The sequence below is a fragment of the Triplophysa dalaica genome, chromosome 1, assembly GCF_015846415.1.
Source record: "Triplophysa dalaica isolate WHDGS20190420 chromosome 1, ASM1584641v1, whole genome shotgun sequence".
NCBI lineage: Eukaryota > Metazoa > Chordata > Actinopteri > Cypriniformes > Nemacheilidae > Triplophysa > Triplophysa dalaica.
Window position 1 is genome coordinate 22522345 of NC_079542.1, and position 27578 is coordinate 22549922.

The 27578-nt window shown below is 37.6% G+C and overlaps 1 protein-coding gene across 10 annotated transcripts in view; it reads right to left on the reverse strand.

The window, feature by feature from the left end:
• plekha7b (pleckstrin homology domain containing, family A member 7b) overlaps positions 1–27578 on the reverse strand; it is a 106956-nt gene that overhangs the window by 75101 nt on the left and 4277 nt on the right. Inside the window, exon 1 of one of the 10 annotated variants that reach the window (XM_056733433.1) lies at positions 20607–20819. The exons of 8 other annotated variants lie outside the window; for them this stretch is intronic. In XM_056733433.1, the coding sequence (XP_056589411.1) occupies positions 20607–20812 (206 nt within the window). In that variant the 5' untranslated portion in view covers positions 20813–20819. Of the gene's footprint in view, positions 1–6556; positions 6767–20606; positions 20820–27578 lie in introns of those variants that run through there. One more of the 10 variants, XM_056733739.1, reaches the window with a different exon arrangement.

The following is a 27578-nucleotide window of genomic DNA, read 5'->3' on the forward strand; positions in this document are numbered from 1 at the left end:
TCATACAGGAAATACACATTCCACTCAGGTCACTCTTATAATAACTGTCAACTGCCTTTCCAGACAGCAGACAGAGAATGTTAATGATGTGCCTTCTCCTCACACTTCATCTCATCACAGATGCTCTTGACTTAGATCATCTTGATGATGAAAGTTAATAAAAGTCAAACTTAAGATGCACAGACTTTTCAAGGTTCAACCTGACACCAAACGTTCAGCAATAGGACGACTGTGATAAAATTATATAGTGAAGCTATCATGCATTACAATGATAGTGTAATATAAACCAAACAACTATATGACATATGTAAATATATATATAGAGCCGTTCACATTAATAACTATTTGCATCTACACCAGCGGACCATAACGATAATGTTATGTTTATTTTCTATCCGGTGAGTTGCAGTGTTCCTAGTAACTAAAATGAATCTAGATGACCTGCTTTTGATGCTTTCGTCCTCATTCCCGAACATCTTTTCTCCAAAATATGACCACAAGCTGGAAAAAAATTGTTCCGAAAGTCATCCCAACCATATTGTTCTCTGTATTTTTATCGTTATAGTTGTGACGATATTAGCTATTCTCCTTTATTTTTTTAAGTTATCGTTATAATTTGAACAGCCCTTATTTGTGCAGTATTTGCATGGTACTGTACATAATATATGGTAGTATTATGGTACATCACCGAGCCATAGTACGAACTGGTGTACTGGAGGGTAAGCTGAGCTCACCAGTACTTCGCTAAATTCTGACAAGCAAATTTTAGGCTCATCTCCTCAGATTAGAAATGTACAGTTCTGTGCTATTCTCAGGACACTCGGAAGCTGAGGTTTTGGCAGGCCCTGGCTTCAGTTCAACCGAACACTTTGCTGCATTTATCACTGATGGTCCTATTCCAAATGTAAGCACACTTGTCACAATGTAAGGATTCCAGTTACAATAAAATAGATTTACGGCAGGAGGAATATGAGCAACAGAGCCAGCTTTAAAGTTTAAACCATGCCTTTTGAAACGATAAAGTAACCCTAGTAACACAACTGATAGGGGTGTTTTCTTTGAAAAGACATTTAAACTGACCTCTAAACTGACTGGCTTCCAACACTAGTTACTACTTCCTATTAACTAAACACACTATTACACTTCACAGTAGTAGCAATGATGCTTTAAACTGCCAATTATCTTGTGTGAAGAAATAAGCCGGGTTTTCTCTTTCTATAAACTCACGATAAAATGGTTTAATGTGTTACTGTGATCTAACCACAGTCCTTTGTTCTTTTACTGTGCTATTTGTCAATCTCCATTAGACACGATACTGATGTTATTAGACAGAATCGCCTTTGTGAAGGAAGACAACGTTTTTTAAATGCAAATTCCAATTTTCTAGAAAAAAGGGAAACTAACATTCACATCTTCACAGGATGCCACACACACAGCTGTTGTATAGAAAAAAATATTTCATCACAAACCTCTACAGTAACTATATTTTAATAAGGAAAAATAAACATAATTCTGACAAAAAAGGACAAGTCACGACAGCAATTTCACCTTCTATAAGAATCTATAAAATAATCATAATGTTTTTTCAGTGTCTACTGTACTAAATCCAACAAAATCTATTACATATAAAACTTAAGCTCACTCCAAAGCCCCAGACACATGCTCTCTGACATGCACAATAAACAATTATGGGTTTAAATGGAACTGGCACCAACAACTCAATTACAAAACCAATTGACTGCGAATAACACACTATAGTCAACTGCAGTACTGGAATCTTACAAAATCAAAACATTCTTGCAGAATTAGTAATCATTGTAACTATACAGAGCCATTTTACAGTAATGGAATCTGGATTCTTATTTATTTTTAGAAAGCTTCCACTCAGCATATGGAAATATCAATACATATTGAGCAGGGCAGACCGGGTCTGGAATTAACTTTTCAGTCTATTAGCCAAGGTGATAATGCTAAATAAAACAATTATGACTCTAGGACCATCATTTTGTCCTCAGGCCAGAGTAGCTGGTGACACCATGGAATTCACCATCCAAATAAAAAACGCATTTGAGTGTGGATGTGTGTAGGTATGAAGCCTGACTACAGGGTTCACTGGACCTACATAAAGTGCAGGAGTCTTCTGAGTCTCCTGCTGTGTAGGGTCACAGGTGAGCTTCACAACAGACATGCATTCTATTTAAATTAATACGCCCTCCAGGTACTATTTCCCTGGTCAGGATAAGAGTCATATAAACTTCTCTCTCTCATGATTATCACCAAAGATTAAATGAGCACCCTTCATCTGTAAAGGTTAATAAATGGCACTATTGGGTATTGTAATATTGTCAGAATGTTATAATATATACAGGATACATATAAATATAAATACATGTATTATAAATAAACACTGACTTTTTCATAACATTTGCAGAAAATATAGTGAAAAGAGAGAGAGATGGAATATGATTTGAAATAAAAGTGAAAAACTGCCTTTAAAGTTATCACTGGCTTTAAAGTAATAGTTTGGCCAAAAATAAAAATCTGTTATGATTTACTCACCCTCCTGTCATTTCAGATCTGTATGACTTGAAGACAAAAGAAGATTGAGGAGGAGATCCTCGAATCTGAGGGCTTGGAGGCGGACTCGTCCATCACCCGGGCTGAAGTCACCGAGGTAGTCAAGAAACTCCTCGGTGGCAGGGCTCTGGGGGTGGATGAGATCCGCCCTGAGTACCTCAAGTCTCTGGATGCTGTGGGGCTGTCTTGGCTGACACGCCTCTGCAGCACCGCGTGGCCGTCGGGGACAGTGCCATTGGACTGGCAGACCGGGGTGGTGGTCCCTCTTTTTAAGAATGGGGACCGGAGGGTGTGCTCCAACTATCAGGGATCACACTTCTCAGCCTCCCCGGGAAAGTCTATGCCAGGGTACTGAAGAGGAGAATCTGGCCGATGGTAGAACCTTGGATTCAGGAGGAACAGTGTGGTTTTCGTCCCGGTCGTGGAACACTGGACCAGCTCTATACCCTCTCCAGGGTGCTGGAGGGTTCATGGGAGTTTGCCCAACCAATCCACATGTGTTTTGTGGATTTGGAGAAGGCATTCTACTGTGTCCCTCGCGGCATCTTGTGGAGGGTGCTCTGGGCGTACGGGATTCGGGACCCTTTGCTAAGGGCTATCCGGTCCCTGTACGTCCGGAGCAGGAGCTTGGTTCGCATTGACGGCAGTAAGTCAGACTTGTTCCCGGTGCATGTTGGACTCCGGCAGGGCTGCCCTTTGTCGCCGGTTCTGTTCATAATTTTTAGTTCCGGGCAAGAAGATTTTTTTAAAGAATGTTGTTAACTGGCACCCATTCACTTGCATTGGTTTTGTGTCTATACAATAGAAGTAAATGGGTGCTAGCATTGTTCGGGGACCAATATCCTTTAAAATATCTATATCATATAAGTCATACCGGTTTGAAATAACAAGAGGGTAAGTAAATGATGACAAAAGGTTAATTTTTGAGTGAACTATCCCTTTAAAAAACGTTGAAATATCCTTTAAAGCTTGTCATTTGATCTTACTCTATATGTCACCTCACAGTCAATGTTGTCACTTAGACACAACACACTGAGACCTATATACACCAATTAAAGAACTACTACTGGTTTTCAAGTGCATAGATATGTGCACGACCCAGACTGTATTATCGGCTCAGACTAAAAACTGCACAGATCAGATTAGGACAGGGACACTGTTGAGAGGTCAGTGGCTGAAATGTTTGCGCTGAACAGATTCTGATTAAAAGTCTAATATTTTACAAGAAACCTTGTTACCGTAAGTAGTTTAACATTCTCTGATCACGGATATCGGACAAATGTTCACCACTGTACATTTGTGAATATCAGAACACCTTTATATTTGTGGTGAAGAAGCATACATTACACACACATACACATGTTGGGATTCCATGTTTTATGAGGACCTTCTTTAGACAAAGATTTTATACTGTACAAACTGTAAATTGTATCCCCACATCCTACTCCTAAACTTAACCCTCACACAAACCCTTCCGCATTTTTACATATTCAAATAAACATTATTTAGCTTATAAGCTGTTTTTTGTGGAGACCAAAATATTTACCAACCATGTCAAAAAATACTGGTTGTATATCAACGACAGCTGTGTTGATGAACAATGCACACCTTGATTTTTTCTATTTTTAAACAATACATTTTGACATATATGTTTCTTTAGGTCTGTAATTAAATATTATATATGACACCTTTTGACATAGTGTATTAATTTCTGCCTATTTTAATTCTATATCCAGATTATGCCCACTGGGACAGAATACAAGAATGCACACAAACATTTATAACAGCATCAGCAAATAGAAAGACACAATCCTCCCCACCATTACTCTTTCTCTCTCTTTCTCTCTCTCGAATGTGTTGTGATCAGCTAATCCAAGGAACGTGTCCACCCAGATCACTGAGATCTCCCCCACACCTCTTCTTCTGTCCTCAGCTCAGACTGCAGTGGAAAAGACATGTTATTCATCCCAGTGGAAGCCTTTTAACAAACACTGTTCACTCAACCTGCGCTTCATTATTTAGGAGAGCAAATAGCAGTCACGACACAGTGCTGAAATGCAGGCGGACAGGATAACTACACAGGTAAGCCAGCGTGACATCCGCACCCATTCACACCAAAAGCGATAACTCCATTGATAACTATATTAGCGTCCACATCAACAATAGTGGACAACAACATCATCATTCATTGTAATAGCACACTGTAGTTCTATTCACAGCCAATGTTTTAAAACGTTAAATGTTTTCTTCAAAGTGGGGCTCATGTAGAATAAGATTTATTTCAAATTATTTAGTAGTACATTTGGTATTTGCACTGCATAAAGCCATAACAATTTATATATAATAGTCAATAACATAAAAATAGCAGTTCAAAACAAATCCCTCCCATCACCTCTGCACTTCAAAATTCAGTTTATATCTTGACATTCCAGATCATGTTGCAACAAACACATTGATCCAAGTTTCTCCCCAGCATAGATTTTCTGTCTCATACAAAAGAACCCATGAACTGATTGACTGAAGTACTCCCAAAATAGAAAAAATCCTGTGGCTATATGAGATGACGGCTGGTACTTGTGGTTGGAAGTTGACATGGAGTTGGCAGAGCTGTCACCGGGGTTCCAATGAGAAGGTAACAGGAAGGGCAGCCATAGGGAGGTGTGTTAAATAGATGGAGTCTATTTTCCCATGATCCCCTCTGTAACATTAAAGGCCCTTTCTGCAATCTTCATCATAACAAGAAGCAGATCATATGATGACAGATCACGTTAAAGATGAGAGTCGATAACTGAAGAATGGACAATACAGGTAGCTTAATAATATGTGTTTGAGAAGCTGCCAAACAAGAAGCACAATCTCAGTTTGAAACTGGAAAGCTTTCTGCACCCCCAGGAAAGAAAACCAACAGATGATATCTTGATTATTTCTCTGCCACAGCGGCAAGGTTAAATGAAAACTTACACTCTGAAAACTTACACTCTTTTTCTTAAAAATTATTCCATCGGATCCGTAAATAAAAACAACCATATTAACTCATTAAAATATTTAAAAACTGTTACACTGTGTTTTTAGTGGGACATTTTTAAACAGTTAATTTCTCTAAATACATATATATATATATATATATGAAATAGACTTAATGTTTTAGATAAATTTGTATAGAAATATTTCAGATACTCAGATTTACTTTTTTTAACGTTTATTTAAACAGTATATTTCATTGAATTCACAGCTTTAAAATGTAAAATAAATTGTGTAAATCGTTTCATGTAAAATCAGTTTAAAAAAGTGTACCAGGACACTGAATTTGTATTCTAATTAATTGGACTATAATATACACATTAAAGTGGGGGATTATGGAATTAACCCCAAAAAACACTTTTACCCACCCTTCTGTTATTTCAAACCTGTATGACTTTCTTTCTTCTGCAGAACAAAACAAAATATGCTGGCAACCTGACAACACCGGCTCCCATTGACTTCCATTGTATGGACACAATACCACTTTGAGGAATTTCTCAAAATATCTTCTTTTGTATTTTACAGAAATACATCTTAAGTTAAGTGTCTTCTTGTTATAACTGTCTTCTTGTTATAAAGCCAGCACAAGTCAATAATCTGTTGAAAACACACAACTCATTCCTTGAGTGATCCTTGAATGAATCACCTTCACATTTGAAGTGATCAAAGCAGTTACAAGCAGATAACACACAGCTCTACTACCTATAAATGATCACAGGCTGCAAGGAAACCACATTAGAAGTCAACATTAGAAGTGAATCATTTCACAGTGCACAATATCAACAAGAACCATATCCTGATATTTCCAATGTGTCCAAATCACAGCAAAGGCACCAGCTTTCAAATCAAGTCAATATATGCATACATAACAGCATAACTCCGCATACAGGGTTTAAATCTGTAGCAGATAAAGCATAGCTGTGTTTCTGGAGATGCAAAGCACAAACACTTTATATACCTGTGCGGCAAACTGTAGTAAGCCTGCCCGGTTTGAGGGATGTGCTCGGAATAACTCGCCCGGTTCCACATGCTTGCTGCAGGGGTTGCTAGCTTCTGCGAGCAGAGGAGGACTGCTGCTGTTACTGCTGCAGACAAGCACTGCCCAGCTCACGGATTTCATTTAAACTGCCTTCCCGCTCTCGGGATCTCCCACTGTGGGAGAGATGCAGGGGGTGGGGACTGAACTGTGCATCTACTTACATAAACACAAACAGCTTACCCACAACCGCACAGATGCAGAACTTCGGCTTCTCGCACCTACGTAATCATGTTTGTCACCATCCAAATGACGCAAGTCTCTACTGTGAACTTACTCCTCTTTGTCTTCCGCATTCATAGAGCAGGAGACACCATCAGAGGCGGGGGTGATCGAGATGCAGAGGAAGTGGGAAAGGGAAAAAGAGAAAGGAGAAAAGGACAGAGACTCACGCACGCTGGAGGAAGAAAGGAGAATGAAATGAAACGAGACAGTGATAAAAGGGATGAGACACAAGATTGAAGCACAGGGAGAGCGGGGGGACGAGACAAAGGGAGTAAAGAACAGCTTAAAATAGAGAGAGAAAGGAAAGAAGAAAGGCTCTTTAAAGAGCAAAAAGGAACCTTTTGAAGCTGCAGCGGAGATGAACTGGCAGAGCTCCAACAGGCGAGACTGGGGTTGTGCAAATGCCTGCTATCATCTAATGAAAGCTACGGCTGCAGGTGAAGGATGAGTCTCGAGCCTTCGGGTACTCCAGAGGGGAGACCGGCACTGGCCCTCCTTTACACATGCTCATCCCAATACCCCAGTGAAGAAACCCACAACCCCAGTCACTGGGCTGCTTGGGATGAGAGCAAAAAAACGTATTTACATTTGGTAGACGCTTTTATCCAAAGCCGCTTACATTGCTTTATCCTGAACATTTATATATAGGTATGTGCAATCCCCTGGGATCGAACCAACAACCTTGCATTGTTTACACAATGCTCATACCACTGAGCTACACGAAAGCTTATTTAAATATCGAGTGAGAACTACAACAGTTTAAGACAGGGGACCACCATGAAAATTTGGGTTCAAAAGCTAACTGCAACCAGGAAGTAAACAAGAGGGCTATTCCATGCACATGTCAAGCTTGCATTTAAAAAGATATAGGTTTTATCAATACTGATAGCACAGATGTCAAGATGTGGTGGTTTAAAAATCCATGTGAAGTCTCTCTTAAAGTACTCATTTTTCACAGTAAGTTAAAGGGGTCCTATGACATGGCTAAAACGAATATTATCGTTTGTTTTAGATCTAATTCAATGTGTATACACGATTTAAGGTTCAAAAACGCTGGATTTTCCACATACCATGCATGTTTTAATCACATCTTTGCCAGTTACCCATTGGTAATGATTGGTCGAATACTGCAAGCATGTGACGGAAATCTAACGCCTCTTATCATATTTGGAACATCAGGTTCCAAAGAAATTGTACTGACAGGTAGACCCACCTTACTTGCGTATACATTTGGGAGGTCTAAGTCAAATCATACCATGAACTGACATAGATTTGTTGAAGTGTGGTGACACGGGGTGTTTCAGGCAGGTTTGGGTGAGCATTTGCTTTTAGATAAAATGCATCATTTGTTCCGACACTTACATTTTTGCAATTTTTCTAATACATGCATTGGCATCATATAACACACCAAAGACACGGAAAAACACATATACGCACCATATGACCCCTTTAAGCGGCAAGTTAAGCTGCTCTTTTGTCACATCCATAGCGGTCCATGTTCCACATAAATGGGCACATGAATATATAAAGTATATTTGATATTATATTACATTAGAACTTTAAGTTCTATGAACTCTTTCATTTGCTTTGCATTATCACTTCTGGTTTGAGCATTTTAATTCACAGAAATCTTGCAAAGTATGTTGTCTCTCAAAAATGGTTTCCTGTTTTGTCACATCCATAACTTATGTTTATTTTATTTTTTTATCAATAGAAAACTCATGCATAGTGTAATATGATTCTGATGTCTACACTCTATTTAGTAATATATAAACAGATGGTTCAACATATTAGTAACCTATAGTTCTCTGTGAGTTTATACGTCACATACATAACATAACATGTCACATCCATAACAATGGTATTGCCCAAGACGTTTTCCATCCATCCATTTTCTACTGCTTTATCCGAACTACCTCGGGTCACGGGGAGCCTGTGCCTATCTCAGGAGTCATCGGGCATCAAGGCAGGATACACCCTGGATGGAGTGCCAACCCATCGCAGGGCACACACACTCACTCATTCACTCACGCACTCACACCCTACGGACAATTTTTCCAGAGATGCCAATCAACCTACCATGCATGTCTTTGGACCAGGGGAGGAAACCGGAGTACCCGGAGGAAACCCCCCCCCCAAGACGTTTTATGAATTAAAAAAATGTGATGCCTTAAAAGTACAATCTTATTGTACAACAAGTCTTTTTAACTTACTATTATAAATGTTGACCAGTAGTGAGTTTCCATAGATTGCTTAAATCAACCCAAACACACAGGGTTCCTGACAATCTCATATTAATCTTGAGTGCCTATTGAGTAGTATTGCATACTTTGTATCTTCAAAGAGTTTTTAGTTTGATCACATTTATAAAAGATAGATACAGCTGTACAATCCCTTCCGAAACCCATACAGCGTTAGCAGGGGGGAGGGGTAGGCTGAAATAAAGCACATTATCAACAAAACACAGACATCAGTTTCAAAAACCGCATGCGGTTCATGTCCGGCATCTTTTAGCGCTGGAATGGCTTTCAGTTTCAAATGATCTCCAAATCCAGCGTTATTTCCACCATTTATATAACATTCATCACCCAAATGCAGTGAACAAACAAAAACATGAACTTTGCAAACATATACTGTCTATCTCTCCTGCACAAAAGTGAAAGTGAAGTCTGCGCATACTCTGTCATGGTTCCGCCATCTTGTCTTGTTTATTCTTGGTCCGTGGGCGGAGCCATGACATAGTCTAAGGTTCTTTGTGGAGAAAGAGGTTGGACTTTAGAGATCCTCTCTCTCTCTCCCTGTGTCTCGTCGGTGTTTCCCGCCCTTTTGTCTCGTTAGCCTTCCCATTAGTGTTTCATTACCCACACCTGCCTCTTGTTAATCATCCTGTTTTTGTTACCCTTTAAAACATCCTCTTGTCTGTTGTTCTTTGCTCGTGGATTGTACCGTGTTTCAGGAATCTTGTTTTACGAGTCATACTTGTCCCTGTTCCTAGAAATTGATGTTCCTTGTTCATATTACCTTGTGTCTTGTAAGTTTAGTTTAGTTCAAAGTGTTTGTTAATCTAGTGAGTCCGTGTCCTTGTTTCAGTTTATTAATTATCCTGTCTAGTTTTCCCCCTCGTGGGTTTTTGTTTTGCCTTGTTGTCTTGTTTTGTATTAATAAATACCCTGTTTAACCCTGTACTTGTGTCTGCCTGCACTTGGATTCTACTTCACGGTCCGAACCGTGACACCTTCTCTCCATGCTGCCGCGTGTCGTGTGCTTTTCCGGGAGAATTGTCCAATGAGGGACTTAGAAAATTGTAACAAAACAGTTTTATGTTCGAAAAAAACTTTTAGAAACTTGTACAATCGCCGGGGGAGTGTATTGAGCACAGAGATACTACGCCCAACTCGTTTTTTGACAAGTTGACCATGTTAAGCATAAGGCTGCACGTTTAACATTGTAAAGAAGTCAGAATGCATGAAACATCGTTGCAGCACCCCTTTAAATTACTTTGACAAATTGAAGCAATGTAGAAACATTTAAATGTTAAATTACAAATATTATTTATTTACATATAATATATTCAAGAGTACCTATTAAAATGTCTTTAAAATTACATTTTATGCAGTGTGTAATGTTGCTGTGTGTGAATATAAGCAGTATGCTAAGTTGTAAAGCAGAAAGTGAAAGAATAACAAAGTAATTGGCTTGGGAAAAAAAGAAGTCGACTCTGAATCGTTTGTCATCTATCGTCTTTCCTTTTAATTTTAGGTCCGGGTCAGATTTGCGTAACTCTGTGTAATGCCTGCCCGCACAAGGTAGACTAATCATAACAAAACATCTGACCAATCAGATCAGTGTAGGCTGACAGAAAAGGAGGGGATTCGATGAATCACCAAACGAATCATTTGAGAGTCAGTCGAGAAGTGAGCTCATAATAATAACTTACAATAACTTGTAAGGCCACCTAGATTGTACTTTTATAGTGTATGAGGTAAAACGAGGTAAAAGAGAATATGTTTCGCCCATGAGAAAGACATGAACTTTCTTTATTCCCTTATAAATGATTTACTGTATGACGATGATTTGTTGAATGATTATATTGGTTTGTCATTAATTATGAATCATTGAAATATGATGACTGTTATGATGCTGATTGTTATGTTTGTTGTTTAATAGGATTTATTTTAATCAATGAAAAATGTATACTTTTTTATATTATATATACTACGTCCAGATCAACCATGAAATAAAAAACATTTGTTTTAAAGGTATGTCCTTGCTTCCTGAAGTACACTTATTAAAGACATTTCTTAATACATGATGCTGCCATAGATCAGATTTTGCACAAGGTACAGGAGTCAAGGTCAGCTCAAGTACATGGTGTCATTACAGCAAAAGACTGCAATTTCTGAAATCTCTAGTCGCTAACGGGCAATAAAATGCAAAAAAGAAGCAGTTTTATATGTGATCTATGTTAGACTGGAAAGGGCAGACGTGTGAGGAGATGAGAGGAGAGGCTCATGTGGTTGAATTGTGAAGGATGCTCAATCATGCACATGAATTTGGCACTTACCTGAATGAGTAATTAAAATCAAGCATTACATATGCAGATCACTATACCCATTACTGTCCCGCAGACCAAGGGGACCTTCAAGAGCCTCTTCTATATCTGTGCTTGATTTAAACTCTTCTTTACAGATAATTAAACAGCAAATAAAAAGTTGTGCTACAATTCCAACCACAAATAATCAACGCTTAATAATACATTCTATAAAAATGTTAACTTTCTTGAAATTAAAAGAGATCTGTTATACGTCACTGGATAAAATAAAATACAGTGAAATGCAGCAGTGGGTATCTTTGAAAATATTTGAGACCAAAGAAATATTGCTCCTCTAATAAGCTTACTTCATAATGTGGCGCCATTTATGAGTGACTAAACTTCAGCAGAAAAGCTTGTCATCTCTCCTTCCTCATTACCTCATGTCATCATCTCAAAGCATTCAAACAAACCAGTCAAACTATCAAGATGCCCATTTTAAACAACCCACTTATTTGACTTGGATTTAACAGACAAATTGCCAACAGTTTATAAAAGAGTTTATAAAACAGATGTCACATCCTTGACCAACAATTTTTTTCTTTTGATACATAAAAAAAAGTATCAGTGTAAGAAATTGTCCACAAGTAGCAGTGCGACGGTAAAAGAGAGGAAACATTCTCCTCAGAGCCATTGATAAAAACTCTTAGTACTTCTGAACACTTCTTATTATCTAACTCAAACATGTTAAATTGGAACCATTATGGTGTTAACCATATCAGCATTCTACACTCTATTCTGTCATGAATTTTCCAGCCCCAAGTTGTTCCAAATTTTAATGGTTGTCAATGGTGTCCCTGAAATCTCAATTGCTAACATTCTTCCAAATATCTTTCGTTGTGTTCAACAGAACAAAGAAATGTAGACAGGTTTTGAACAACTTTAGGTTGAGTAATTCATGAATGAATTTTTATTTTCTGGGTTTTGTGCATCAAAATATCTGATTTCCACACTGTGAACTGTATGTATGCATTTGAGAATATACAGGGCAACAAATCTTCTTAGAAAAAGCAGTGTTGCTCATAAAGTGAAAATGGCGATTTAATAATGTCTCAATTTTGCCATTAAAAAGTGAGCATTGTTCACTACTGCAATCCCCATAAGGTGTGAAATAAATAGATAATAACTCTATTACAGAATCATATGATATATATATATAAAACCTTCCTATAGCTGTAATGGGTTTTACAGCTTTTCTTATGAATTTGCATTCATAACCATCACTTTAAAAACTTTATATTAGTAATAACAATAAAATATGACTTCCATCATGACTGCTGTAGATTATCCTTGAATATCTCAGGCAGTTGTTAATTGATGATTCATCATTAAATACAATCTGCCGAGTCGACTTCATTCCTAAGGGAATTACAGATAGAATATGTGTCTAGAGATAAGAGAGATATAGATATTACTCACCAATTACTCACCAATTATTTTTTCTCAAAGACCTAAGAAAGCTCCAAAAGCTTGAACTATTTAAAAGTGGTTTCTCCTTTTATATGAACCGCACGAAGGTCCAAATATCTGAAGATGGATTTTATCCCCAGTTATTCCTTCCTTTAGGAATCTTCTGACACGTGCTCTCCGACAACGTCCGACATGATTAATAGTTCTGAACCTAACGGCTATACTGCTGAACCCCGCTATAAGCGATAGCGAGCGCTGATATTTTACTGAAGGTATATGCCAGTCTCCTGTGCCAAAAAAATCCCAGTGATAATTGCTCATATGACCTCTGTATGATCTGCCCAACCACTTCACACACCTCCGGCAGCCTGTCTAGAGAGTGTGGAGTTAGATTGGTGAAATTCCTGCTGGATCAGCCTGACATGAGCCGCCCACAATCACCCAGACTCTGGCTGTCAGCACCTTCTCCATCTCCCGTGAGCCCCTGAAGGATAGAGGGAACAGACGAGGTCTCATCCCTAAAGTGAGTAGAGGTAAAGGGGTCTGGTCATAAACCCACCATCCCTAGCTCTCAGATTACACCTGCTGCAGGGTTATCCACAGCGGGACGCCTCAAATCAGCAGTAACTGATGAGCTTGCTGTCCGGATGCAACCGGAACCTTCCTCTGTGTATCATCACTGCTGATCAATCGCAGGACAAAGAAAATGATTCTGAATTAAAGTCCCCCAACACAATGTGAATCATAAAATATAAACATGAAAGAGCAGAAATCAAAATAGGGAAGCAGCAGTTGGTGAAAATTTATTTTTTAAAAGAATTGTACATTTTTCTAAAGAAAAAATATAAATTGAGTCAGTATATGCTTAAAATGATAAGATTAGTAAGGAAAATAAATTCACCTAACTATCAGTAAGTACCTACTCAAATTCAAGATTAATGTGTTTATGTATTATGTTATCGTATAGCCAACCTGAAAACCATATAAGCCCTTTTGAAATGCATCACAAACCACTAGTCAAACAGCCATGTAAACAATACGAGACAAAAATAAAGAGGCAGAGAGAACAATATTATCCAAGTTCCCTTTTTTTATATGTTAAGGGAAAGCACTTCAACACAGGCTAACTCTATGTTGAATTCAGTAAATTGGATATAATTTATAAATGAGCAAGGCCAAAGCAAAGAGCAAACTCTCTCCAAGCTGTCCATTTAATTCCTGAATGAGACATGGCCCATTCAACAGAACAACTAACCCGTCCCTCTCCAGAGCCACATGTGACCTATGAAAGTCAAAGATTCAACAGCATTCCCTGGTGGCTGTCCTGAGCACAGCACAATGTTGCTGTTTTCCTCACCGCAGATCTCATGCTGCTCCAGAGCACCAGAGGATCATTGAGTGTGACAGAGATAACTTCATCCTCTCAAGGTAGATATTTCATCCGGGCTTTAATGTGTGCGAGGTGGGTAACTGCTGTAAATGGTGCTCTCGGCTATCTGTCCAGTAATCAGTCCTGGCAGAATGATTTAAGAATGCATGTGTGTGTTAATGCCGGTGGACCTCAGGAAGCTCAAGACATTGCCTGACTATTAATAGGCATATGATAAAGTGCAGAAATCAATTTCATCATTACAGATTGTTCTAGTATTGAGTACCATAGGGCTGGGCGGTATGACCAACAATTTATATAACGGTGTTTTCCAGATTTATACCAGTTTCCCGGTACATTTTCTACTGATTGAGAGAGGAAATAGTGCTGTTGATTGACTTAAAATGCGCTTTTATACTGTCATGGTGACCGTATCCCCTACAATAACTGCTAAGTTTAGACTTCCTTAACTCATGCGCCGCCAGCCTCTTTAAAAAAAGTTTCCAGCCTACACCAGCGGTATTTTACATTTTCACCCAACTTTAATGCCTCACAGTAAATTTTCTGTAAAGAATATATGGACAAACAATATGTCAAAGAGTCTCAGCTTTAAATAAAAGAAACCGCATTCTTCTATCTTCATTTGTTCGTTTTTTTATCACTCCGTAGATGTGGGAAGGTTTGTTCAAAAATTCATCATTTTGATTAGACAGCTGAGATAATGAATGTTTTTTGTCAAAGATACCGCCCAGATTCCATACAGAACAATCATTAAAAACCGCTAAAACATATACGTTGTAGGTTCTGGGATTCTGTACTTTTTCCCAGTTGTGTGTAATAGCGTCACCTGCTGTACAACAGTACAAACACTGATTGCCGTAATAACTCGTCTTTGGCGGGAAAGCGTTTTTTTTAAATGACGAGATAAAACATCAATGGTGGTGAAAGCGCTATCAACCGAATAGCATGCAAAGGTAAATTGCATACATAATATTTAAGCAAATAAATAGAGAACAGGGCTCAAATTGTTTTTTTTCCTTGGAAGCACTGGTGCTCCCAACTTCAAGGAGCATCCACCCAAAATTAATAGTTGAAAACTTTAAAGTTGAGCTTTATTTCAGAAGAGCAGAATAGTAACAATTGTATCATTAAAACATCCATGTGATGTCTGTTGTGCTTTACATAGTCACAATGGCTTCATGATTTCCTAAAATCATATTTTTTAATCATATAACAAAGGCTTAAATTAGATATGTGGGAGGAAAACGATCGCATCACGCTGTCAATCCTCCTTAATGACCCTTATTTCTCATCATACCATATAGAGAAACAGTTCAAACTAAAAACACATCATATTATAAGCTTATATTGAGCAGAAACATGATCGTTTTTGGAAAATGTTTGTTCATGTGTAAATTTAATATGTAATGCGAACTTGCAATAGCTAAACTTTTGAAGCTGTGAGGTTCGCGCTCCCATTGCGACGGGAAATAAATATGTAACATTACTGCTCGTGCGCAAGATGCACATAAACATCCAAACGCCTCTGTTTAGGGTATTTATATAGAAAAATCATGATAAAGTAGTGGCTTGACATAGATAGAAAGACGCATTCTGTGTGAATGGCCGTCACAGTGCAACAGTGAAAAGGGACCCCACTGTCGCGCCGTGTTCCGCACGTTGTTTAAGTGACATACAACGGTAATGCGGTATAATAAAAATTCGGTGTGATGGGTATGTACCGGTATATCGCCCGGCACTACCACGAGTATGGATAATGTTAACTTAAGTATGCAACGGTACAGTTGATGTAAAATGAGCAGCACAATGATAAAAGATTACACAGAAATGCATGAGGATGATAAATTACAATAATCCAGTTGGATACTGCACCCTTTTATGACTTAAAAGCACATTGACTGTACAGCAAAACACAGTAAAGTGCTATATAAATGCTTAATTAATTCATTTATAAACCAAAATATTGACGCAACTCTCTCTTATAAAGAAGTGTATTCTGAAATCATAAATATTGTATTTCAAAGACATGCTTTGTGGGTACAATTGTACAATAGCAATAATAAATTGCTTTCCCCCAAAAGCGTAAGGATGAAAACATATTCTGTATTAGATTTAATAAATCAACCTGAAAAAATATATTTTATTAGTAGTGCCTGCAAAGGCAAGCATGTTTTACTTTTGCTCGTGTTACCATTCTGAAAAATCTTTGGGATGTAGCTCATCCGATTCAATTTGTGCAATACACATTATGTATAATTAAGTCATGGGAATTCTTTTTATAGTTTTTTTTATAGTATATACTTACAATGAATTTGAGTCATAGGGGCTGTTAGCTTGGCCAATAACCGATACAAACCACCCAAAACTCACTTGCACCAATGACAATTTTATGAAGAACCTTTAAAAATCTAAATGAAATTAAATTGTCGCTGTTCCTACACAACCTCGGATGTCCAAATTCGCTGTTTTTCAGGAACAGAAGAAAAATATTTTTAAACAATTAGATAATGTATTGTGAAAGTTGACAAGACCTTTTTAACACCTTTTTATATATATGCATAATCCATTCAATTAAATAAAATGTGACTAACAATAATGATTTCTGGTCAAAAATAAATATGGAGATACCATGTTTCAGAAGGACAGCAGCGATAAGTAATATGTAAAAGACACAACAGCTATGGTAAAAAAAGGACTGATCAGCATTCTAAAAAGCAAACATGTGGATAGCAAGGCATTAGTGGAATATGAAACTGGAACATAAGTGGGGTTGTGCGTCTAGACAAATTTAACACAACACACACTGATGGATCTGACAGTTACATATGAGATTGTACAAGAATATTTAATATGCACATAAAAGATGATTGGACGAGCTATCCAACTTTTCTCAACCTTTTGAGGAGGTGATGTGTTTCTCGTTTAGAGAAGAAATATTGTCGACTCAGCATAACTCTGTTAAAGCTGATTGGTTCATGTTCTCCCCTCAGCTTCCTAGAAACAATTATCAGACCCTTTCAGAGAGAGGTTGTTGTTTTCCACAGCAAACTGCCAGAAAAGACTCTTTAAATCTTGTCTTCAAATCACTCCAGCACATAGGACACAGCAATGTACAAAGAGGTAAAGGCCTGACTGAACAATGACTTGGTTGCAGGACTATTGCTTTCTAAAACGTTAGTTGGATAAATACCATGACTTCCTGCAAAAGGAAATTAATGTTTGTTCTGGATGGATGATCTTCCTAAGAAAGCAATACCACATTCGCCTGCCTCAACTGACAAATACATTCTCTTGAGAGAGTCTATGATTTAGACAAATTACACATACACTTGTTTTATCAGTAGTATTAAAAAAGACTAATGGTGGTCTGTAACATTGTAAAAGAGTGTATTGACTTCTTGAAATATTTATTTCTTTTTGTTAAAGGGACAGTTCAACCCTTAAAAGAGTCTCATCATTTATTCATTCTCATGTCATTCAAAATCTGTATGTGTCTTTTTCTTCTGTGGATCAATGGTTTTGTGGTCAATCAATAGAAGTCAATGGGGGCCAATGTTGTTTGTTTACCAAACTATCTTCACTCTAAAAAGTGATTTGTTGGCTCAACAGCCATATTGTATTACGTTAAGTAGCTTCTTCTTAAAAATAAACAAATTTATAACATTTCTAGCTTAATTTAAAATCATTTGTTCATGCAACACAAAAATAAAATGACAAGAAAAGCTAAAAAGTATGCATAAAGGGAATGGAAAAATTTGTGTTGCGCAAACAACAGTTAAAATTAATCCTTCTTGACTAATTGTGTTAAATGAACATGTTTAAATTAAGTAAATTGAACAATGAGAAAATCAGTTTTAGTCCAAACTTCAAGTTATTCAAAAATAATCATTATACTTTACTCGAAAGTAAAAAAGTGTTTCAGGAACTTAAAATATTTAAGTAAGTAGAACTTTTTATTAAATAAATTTTACAAAACTAAATCTGTTTTGAACATCTTGGTTTACAGTGTATTATTGATGTTGTTTTGTAGTGAATAATCGTTTTTTGTGAAGTTACAATTCAGGAAATTCGTGTTTGCTTTGTAAAGCATGGACCCTGTTCAACCCATCATATTTCTTACCACAATTAGGAAGACACACATCAGAAATCCAGTATGTTGTGTGCTTCTATGGAGATTCATTCAATGACTGACATCAAATCAGTCATAAAATATTCCAAAACTGTTTGTTATAATAATATACTTCACTATGCTATATGAACATTAAGGTAAACTAATGAAATATTAAAGTACAGCCTACATGAGCACTGTAAGATGAATGAACTCGTGCTACATAATACTTTAAGTAAAGAAGGTCCTGCGAACTGATATATTTGTGTAAACGCATCAAAAATGATCTTGTTATTTTGACTTAAAATCTCCTTAAGTTGAAATGTCTTAAAAATCATGATGCAAAAATGGTGCACATATATTTCAAGTAAAGTCAACACATCATTTTTTACAGTGTTCTTTTGTGTTCTACAGAAGAAAGAACACAGGTTTGGAACGACATGATAAGTAAATGATCAAAAAGGTTTTAGCATTTTTTGGTGAATTAACCATTTAATTCATTTGCACACCCCAAGGTCTATGTGTAAGTATTAGCCATTGGAATTTCCTTTCTATTCAGAAAAGCAGGCCAGCTTCATAGTCTGAAGAACAAAAACTCCTCATTCTTAAACTCAGTCTAACATGCTCATGTCCTCTCAGTTTGCCCTTTATTGTATTACACGAGTGCAGAAGAAAATGGCAACTCTGCAGTCGTGTTGATAAACTGAATCTGTTCTGACAAAATGCTGCAGGACACCTGTCATCTGTGTACAATTATATATCAGCACTCTCCAGCATTTGGGTTTTAAGGTGCACATCACAACCCAGAGGTTAAGTTTACTGAACTAATTTACTGAGAGTCATTTGAGTTCTTAGTGATGTTTTTTCAAGTATTGACTTGATCTCAGGTGCAATGACTGAAGGGGAAATAGAATATTTAAAATTCTTAAAGCAGCAGTACGCAAGTTCTTTTGAGTAAAAATGAGCTAAAGCCAATTATTGAGCAAGAACATGAAAGAACAGTGTTTAAAACTTTCCCCTTGCTGGATTCACCACGGAAAGGTTGTAATAACGGTTGTAATTTGCCCTGTCGGGATGTCTTTCCCGGAGATCCTTATATGGTGTCTTTTGTCTATGCCTCATTTCGTCACATTCTCAGACAGAATGAAGAGCATCCGGCTGCTAGACAGTTTACAAAGAAACAGGGAATGTGATCGGACTCGTGCGAAAACAAGAATTCATATTGGCAAGGCATTTCAAAGGTGGCTTGAACTCCGTGATCTGAAATGATTGTAAACAGATGTAGACATCGCTTTATTTCTTCTGAACAGGTAAGACATTTCAATATTTCAAAAGATAACACAAAAACTGTAGCGCACTTGTGTTAATACAGACGGGTATAGAGTTCTTTCTCTCTTTGTTATGTTCATTATGATAAATGTAACTTAAGACCTATTCACACGGGATTAGTATTATCTGGGTGATTTAGAAATGACCTCCCCACATCTGTATTTCATGTGGCGCAAATTAGCACGGACAAGTGGAGCCTGTGATTTTACTCCAATTTACGGACTTAAGATGTAAAGTAATGTATCCCAGATAAGATGACAAGGCTTTGCATATAGTATATACAGTTGTATGCTGTATAATGATTTATGACTGTGGGTGTCAGCATTTGAAACCCACGTTCGGGGATCTTCTATCCGGTTCGCGTTATGGGAGTTTCCATAAATAACAAAACTGGAGACTCCTGGTCAAAACAGCAGTGTTGGCAGGTATGGAATTGACTAAGTACCCGAAATAATAACAAAACACTTCAACACAGCCTCCATTTTCGCTATTTGTGTCTGTTTATGTTCTTATTTGTTTCCTGTTATATCCTCTGCCATGTTATGTGTGTTTATTATGCGCTACTGATGTACATTGAAGATTCTCACTGCTGCACTGTCACCGGCCACGACTCAAAACATCAGACTCATCCGCCCAGTTGATCAGTGCCGAATCACAACTGATGTAAAGAACAAAAAAACAAACTGAGATGGCGACAAAGAGGCCAATCCTACGGACTGCCACTTTAATGTTCACTATAAAACTAGTTTAAATCTGATCTTATGTTCTCGATTTTCAAGACACTGTTAAACTTTGTCCCTGAGTATAAAACAAGTAAATTGATATTTACCACGTTCTTGCAATTGTAAGCATTATACTCCTATCCGACTAAGCTAAAGAAAAGAATTATAGGTCAATGAGATATACACATTGACATTACCTCTCCACCAAAGAAGCAGTTTCATCCTCATCCTCCCTGATAGTTTCCAGTTTAATCCGTTTCTTCTCACGACAACCATCCTCCTTGGTCACACGGTCCAGAGGCAGGCAACTGCAGCAAGTACCCATGTCACTGGTGACCCTGGCATCTCTGCTCCCCAGTACGACCCTATGTTTACTGTCTCTGAGGTCTGCAAATTCCCTCATGTAGTGGAGTCATCACTATATCCCAGCTGTAAATATTAACAAGTGCACCACAGGCTCCAGGGTTAAATATCACAAGTCAAATTGTGGCTAGCTTTGAATGGCCCCTCTGAAATAGTTCCCAACACAGGCAGGCACTGTGCCCTCTATTCAATTCCCTCTTTGTGTTCCCTCTGTTCTCTCCTCCTGTCAATGCTCTGTTATTACACCCAGTCCCATTTGTTTGAATCGACACAAACAATGTGTTTTTAGCCTGCCATGTTCTTCATCTATCATGTCAGATGAGTACCATGGCACTCTGTATCTGGCGCCTGCTTCTTTTTCACAGGAAGTAACAGATCTAGACAATATGGATGTTTTGTATCTACAATACAACAGTTGGAAGCGAAAAGTGAGCAGCATTAATAGTCTTCCGTGTTCCGGATCAGATCAGATCAGATCTGACTAACAGTTGTCCTCAGGCAAGTCCAGCATTCTAATGTGAATGCACGTTACAGTCAATTTCTTTGTTTTAGGGTAGTATGCAGAATTGTAAATTGAAATTAAAATGAAAGAAATTGAATTAAAATGATAATTCCAAAACATTTAAAACATATTATCATACACAAGGACTGTTCAATGATTAAATGCTATTTATAAACACATATATATTTAAGTTTTAAATTTAATAAATGTTTATCTTTCATTTTAATATATATATGCACGGTGAACAGACATGTAAACACAAACTTTTATTCTGGATATTATTAATCACAATTAATCGTTAAACAGCCCTGTCATATACAAAGTTTATGGGGCTCTTTGAGAAATTATTTAATAAATGTTAAACTAAGTTTGACATTTATTTTATTATACATGTGAATAAATTTTTATTTCATGAGCCATATTGGATAAATACTTCTCAATACATTCTATAAATCAATAAATTATTGGTTATTATTGGTTATGTGGTGATCAATTCTTGATGCAATAGGGAAAATAAACAATAAAGGCACGTGCTATATACATATAATGATCAAAATGTTTTGATTTCTGTAGTGTTAAATTCCTTTAAATTTCAATGCAGTAAATTCCCCTTCTTGTCATTCCAACTGAAATTCCTATTCAAAATCCTAAGAGGTGTTGCCAATTCATATCAAATTCCAGCTCATGAATGGAAAAGGAACCCTGTTCTTTAATTCAGAATTATGCAAACCTTCAGTGCTCAGGGCAATCAGTTATGGCTGGACTCGCAAGCAAGACCACCCGCTGCTGTCGGTGAGATACAAACAACATGATTTCCACAAGATAAATGATTCATGCTGCAGGTAGTTCAAAAGGAGCATTCTCTTTTTTCTCACAAGCAGTTCGGTCCACTGCGGCTCCACTGCGTACAGCCCCCACTGCAACAGGAAAACATTAGGCAATCCCATCACAGCGAAAGGCTCTCGCCTCACTGAAAACTGCAGCATAATCACTTCATCCCTTATTCTCTTTGGATATAGCGTAAGAGAGAGAGAGAGAGCACAAATATTGCTGCCTCATAATGCCTCATCAAAATTCTGAGTAACATCTGAGAAATCAACAGTACTACTCATGATGACACCCCGGTATAACATTAATCTAACTGAAGTTAACATGTAGCACGGAGTAAACATCGTAATGTATTACAGAATGATACAGCTGACTAATGTGAGCAAAGGAGAGGCATGTAATACTTGAAGCTGTAATACTTGCCATGTCAAGCTTACTCTGCAATATTGTGTCACACTGTGACAGAGCACAACCACTCCTGAGGCTGTCTACAAAATCAGCCAATCACAATTGGGGATTATACAAAGCAAACCAACATGGTTCAATGGAAGATAAACGAAAAGGTCACAGGCACATGTAACATTCATGACAAGGGAGAAAAGGTCTTGTTTACACGCTGGCCTGGGAATAGGCTATACTCACCCACCACAAAATCATGTACACATACAAAATAAAGAAATAATTCTAAAAATGGCTTTTCACACTATGCTTAAACCAGAGTTATCTTCATGCTAAACCCCATTTTTAACCCCGGGTAAACCAACGTTTCACACTTGTATTTTTGAAGCAGGGTTAGCAGCGCTTTTGCAGGATTAACCCTGCATGCGGTGCCAAACGTGTGCAGTATGAAACGAAGCGGATGTAGAATGATATGACCAAACACTTAGCAACGGACAGCCAATCAAAAACTGAACAGAATTTACCTCATTTCACAAGCTGTGTACAGTCACAGAAACTCCATGCGTTGTGAGAACAATCCTTTGAGTTTTTTATGAGCTTAAACAGCCAAAAAGGTTTCCGAGGCATACTTTTTTTCTCAGATGCGGAACAACAAGTAATTTGGTTATTTAAATTGACCACGCACTATTTTTATTTAGTCAGTTTGACACTGTTGACACGGCAAATATGCCAATAAGGATGTTAACCCAGGGTTTAATGATGTACAGTGTGATTGCCACGTTATGACTACCCAGGGTTATCTCTTAACCCCTGGTAAATTATAAGCACTGTGCAACGTGAAGCAGATAATCCAGGATTCTGTTTACCTGGGGTTTAGAATAACACGGAGTTAACTACTTCAAGTTTGAAAAGCCCTAAAGAGTGTCTGAATCTGGCTGGTGATAAATTGTGGAATAAGATGCAACAGTTTGAAAGTGATTCTTTGCTTTGATTGACATAGTAATCTAGTGAATTTATGTACAATGTCTTCTCCAGGGGGGAATTCTTTGTTTGAAAGTGGATACATCATCCAGTTTAGTGCAAAAAATGGAAGAAATATGTGTACATAGACTAAGGACTTCCACAGAGAGTCTGGCTGGAACACTTATAGGGGTCATATCATGAAAAAAAGCTAAATTTGTTTCAATGTGCAAGTTTTTGAAAACGACACCATTGACATCTCTGTGTGGACTGTGGAAATGCAAAACTGTGAAAACGATGAGGTCATGTGCACACGGATTATGTGCTGCCCAAAACACACATATATACGCTTACAAAGGGTATTATTTAATTATTAAACCTGGATATGCGCATGTGTGAATCATTGCATTTATTTGTCATCAGAAATATTTATTGTTTGCATTAGTTTTAAAGCTCTGATAGGCTATATACATTATTATACACTATATAAAATATGGCTATCAGTTTAATTCTCATTTCTCATTTATGTTGCTCTTGCAGGAGAAATACCTGTAATAAATCATTCCTATAACACCTATGACAAATCAATAAATCACTTAAAAAACGTTCCCTGTCAGATTTCCCGTCTCATAATTCCAAGAAAGTGTTATAGAGAATAGATCATTTGAAATTGTCAGATATAATTTACTGAAGTGTGAAAAAACGTATCAATCAAGTCGTCTGATATTCCTCAACAATTTAACAGGGCAACACAACACGGTCCTGATAATACTATTGGGTTGATTTTGCATCACCCGAATGACCATAATGGCAGTATTTAACATCACAGACATGACACTTCCCCTTATATCAATGTGTTATATGAATTACAGCTGTAGTCTGTCCAGGAAACTATCTCCTCTATATTTCAGAGTTGTGGGACAGCAGGTAATGTAGCATGACTCTACATCATCAGAAAGTAAGAAGTCAAAGGTCGTTTCCAGGCTGAGTGAGCTATGCTTTTGTAATAAAGACATGGGGCAGCTTAAAAACACACAAGAACAGTGAAGCATGGATGTGAGTTGCTGACATTGCTGGGAGATGGTGCCTGTGGGGAAATCCATCCTCTTTAATCAACATTTAAAGTGTTTTGCCTCTCTACTGAAACATTGCATGGTTAATTAACTCATTGTGCTACGAGAACTGCAGGAGACTGAGGACCGAACCAGTCGGAGCACCAGAGTGAGGGTGGAAAGAACAAAGCAATAGTGCAAATAGGGCAACTGAGAAAAAAATATCACAATCTGAAATACTACATTTTCCCAAGATTTCTTTTGTCCGACTGTGAGAGAGCCAAAGAGTTGGTGTTTTGGAATCTGACTCTCCGTAGGTGGTCAATTTAGGCCTTCAGTCTCATGGAAATACAACACTTTCACAGCAGCTCCACTGGGATGTAAACCCAAATGACAAAAAGGATATTGTCCCAATAGGACAGCATTGTGCTTTAGTGCCTTTGGGGAGCTATAGAATTGCACGAATTCATGAGCGAGCTGACTTCAAGTATTTGTTAGAAAAACTGGGAGAACCTCACTTCACCCTATCACAAACACAGTTTGTCAATTCACATGTGCTTTTCACATGTGTTCGGAAGAACAAAAGAGGTAGAGTTTTCAAACCCAATCATTCACATATATATATAATATATATATATATATATATATATATATGATTATTTACACAGTTCACTCATGTGTAAAATCACGTTCCCAAGAGAAGGTCATTTTCTTCCTTCATAGAGGTACATGTAAATACGTTTAATTTTACTACAGCCGCTCACGCTCAACAGTCCCACCATTGTGCGAGCCACCTCTAATTTCCAAAAAATCCTGCTGCACAAGCAGCGGCTATTGTCACGGCAGCGACATGCAGCCTTGGTCTGAGCCCAGGCTGTTGGATGAGCAGTGAAGTGAGAAAATGGGGTTGGAGGGGGGATGCTTAAACAGAGTCACCATGGAATGTAGTGTTGGTGAAGGCCATATCAAATTTTAAGCAAATAAATGAGGCTGAATTTTTCAAAAAATGACAGAAAACGTTGGCTTAAAGATGTGTTTTGTCAAATAAACTGGTGTCAATACTGACTAAGTTAATTTACTCTTCTGTAACTATCAGCTAAATTACTGAAGACTGCAGTGCAAACTGTTGTTAATGAAAGGGACATTGTTTTTAAAGAGGGTCATTGCAGCACTAAAAGCTGTCTGATAGATTAATATTCTAGTTCATACAGTTAACACATATAAAGTTCTGAGCTTTTCTACAACACTGCCTACTCAGCAAATTTACAAACCTCACAATTACTGAAGTTACTAAGTGATTTACATTTACTGTACTTGTGCGCATTACTTAGCTCAATTCAATAATAATCAAGTTACTTGAGTGTCCAGAAAAGCGCTATATAAATGTAATGAATTATTATTACTTCATCAGCTTTTTAGTGGTAAAAACTCCTACTTTGACAACAGTATTTTACTATGAATCGACCTGAGTTCACTTAAAAATGAAAATTCTGTCATAATTTACTGTAATAACCTGTATGAATTTCTTTCTTCTGCAGAACACAATGAAGATATTTTAAAGAATCTTGGTAACTGAATAATGGTGCCACCCATTCACTTCTAGACACAAAACCCATGCAAGTCAAAGGGTCCCTTATTTGTTCGGTTACCAACATTCTTCAAAATATCTTCTTTTGTCTTCTGCAGAAGAAAGTGATTCAGTTTTGAAATAAAATGAAAGTAAATGGCAGAATTTAAATTTTTGGGTGAACTATCCCTTTTACCCTTGTGTAATTCCAAACCCACATTATAGTCTTCTGTACAATACAAACAATATTACTATTTTAGAAAAGTTATCTTTTCCCTTACTGTGTTTGATTTTTCGACACCAGTTGTTCTCTTAATGTTGCGTGTCACAACTGTTAGTGTTATTTCACACATTTCATAATATTCCATGTTACTGAGCTAAACCAAAAAGAACATTTAAGAAATTTTAAAAGAGTCCCATCACCACAGCAACGACTGATGTGACGTAACAGTCACCTAACAGTCCTAGTTAAGATCTCTCATCTGTGAACCTGCCAATATGAGCCTGTGGTGAGAGGAAGGACGAACTGTTACTCTGACGAACAACCCTGACCCTCGACCCACTTGAAAAGCTGCTGAAGCGAGACAGATGTAAAGTGGAAAGGACATCTCTACACAAACGCCATTCCTCACATGTCTGATCGTCCGGTCGGGAGTAAAGGCCTGCGGAGACCTCCTGCCATTCACTCCTTGAGCCCGAGATGCCAATGCAGCCATGCCCGAGATGAATCACCTTGACTCAGCAAAATGCTTCTGATGTCCACAGAGCTCAATAGGTATTTCTTATCTTTCAGGAGCTGAGATTATTTGTCCTGTGTCATAACCTGCCAGTAATGTCACTTAAAGGTCAACCGAGGATTGGGATTCCGTCCCTTACGACTACCATACAATGATGAACACGTGCCTCTTTGTCTTAAAAAACGTTTCACGAGCAAGAGCATCTCAGACCCTTACTGCCCATTATTACCTCTTACTTAGATGAAGTCCAGGTGGATGTGGACATAATAGCATTAGCTTTATATGCTCTTCGGGGACATATATTAAATGCTTGGCATAATTCAAATCTTCAGTATATCAAATACACTTTGGATAATAATCAAGAACGCAGAATTTGCAGCAGTTTATCCTAAAATAAAACAAAAATAATATTCACATATATTAATGAGTCTGTGAGAGGTATTTGTCTAAAGGATAGACTAAGCATCACTCTCTCTGCCTACTGATTCACAGGCAACAACATCCAGCAGCGTAGTACTGTACACAATTTACAGTCTCCTGTCGTGAATGTTGATTCATAAAACTGCAGCAGGATGGCAAAACACATAAAGAAAAAGTAATCTCTTTCTCACAAAGTCTAAAGGGAGAGATGAAGTGAGTATACACAGCCTGTGCCAGTCCTGACGCAATGGTAACGGTGCATGGTAACTTCTTTGGCATAACTGAACCAAATAACAACAGTGAGCAATGCAATTTAAACCATAAAATGGGCAGTCACTCAC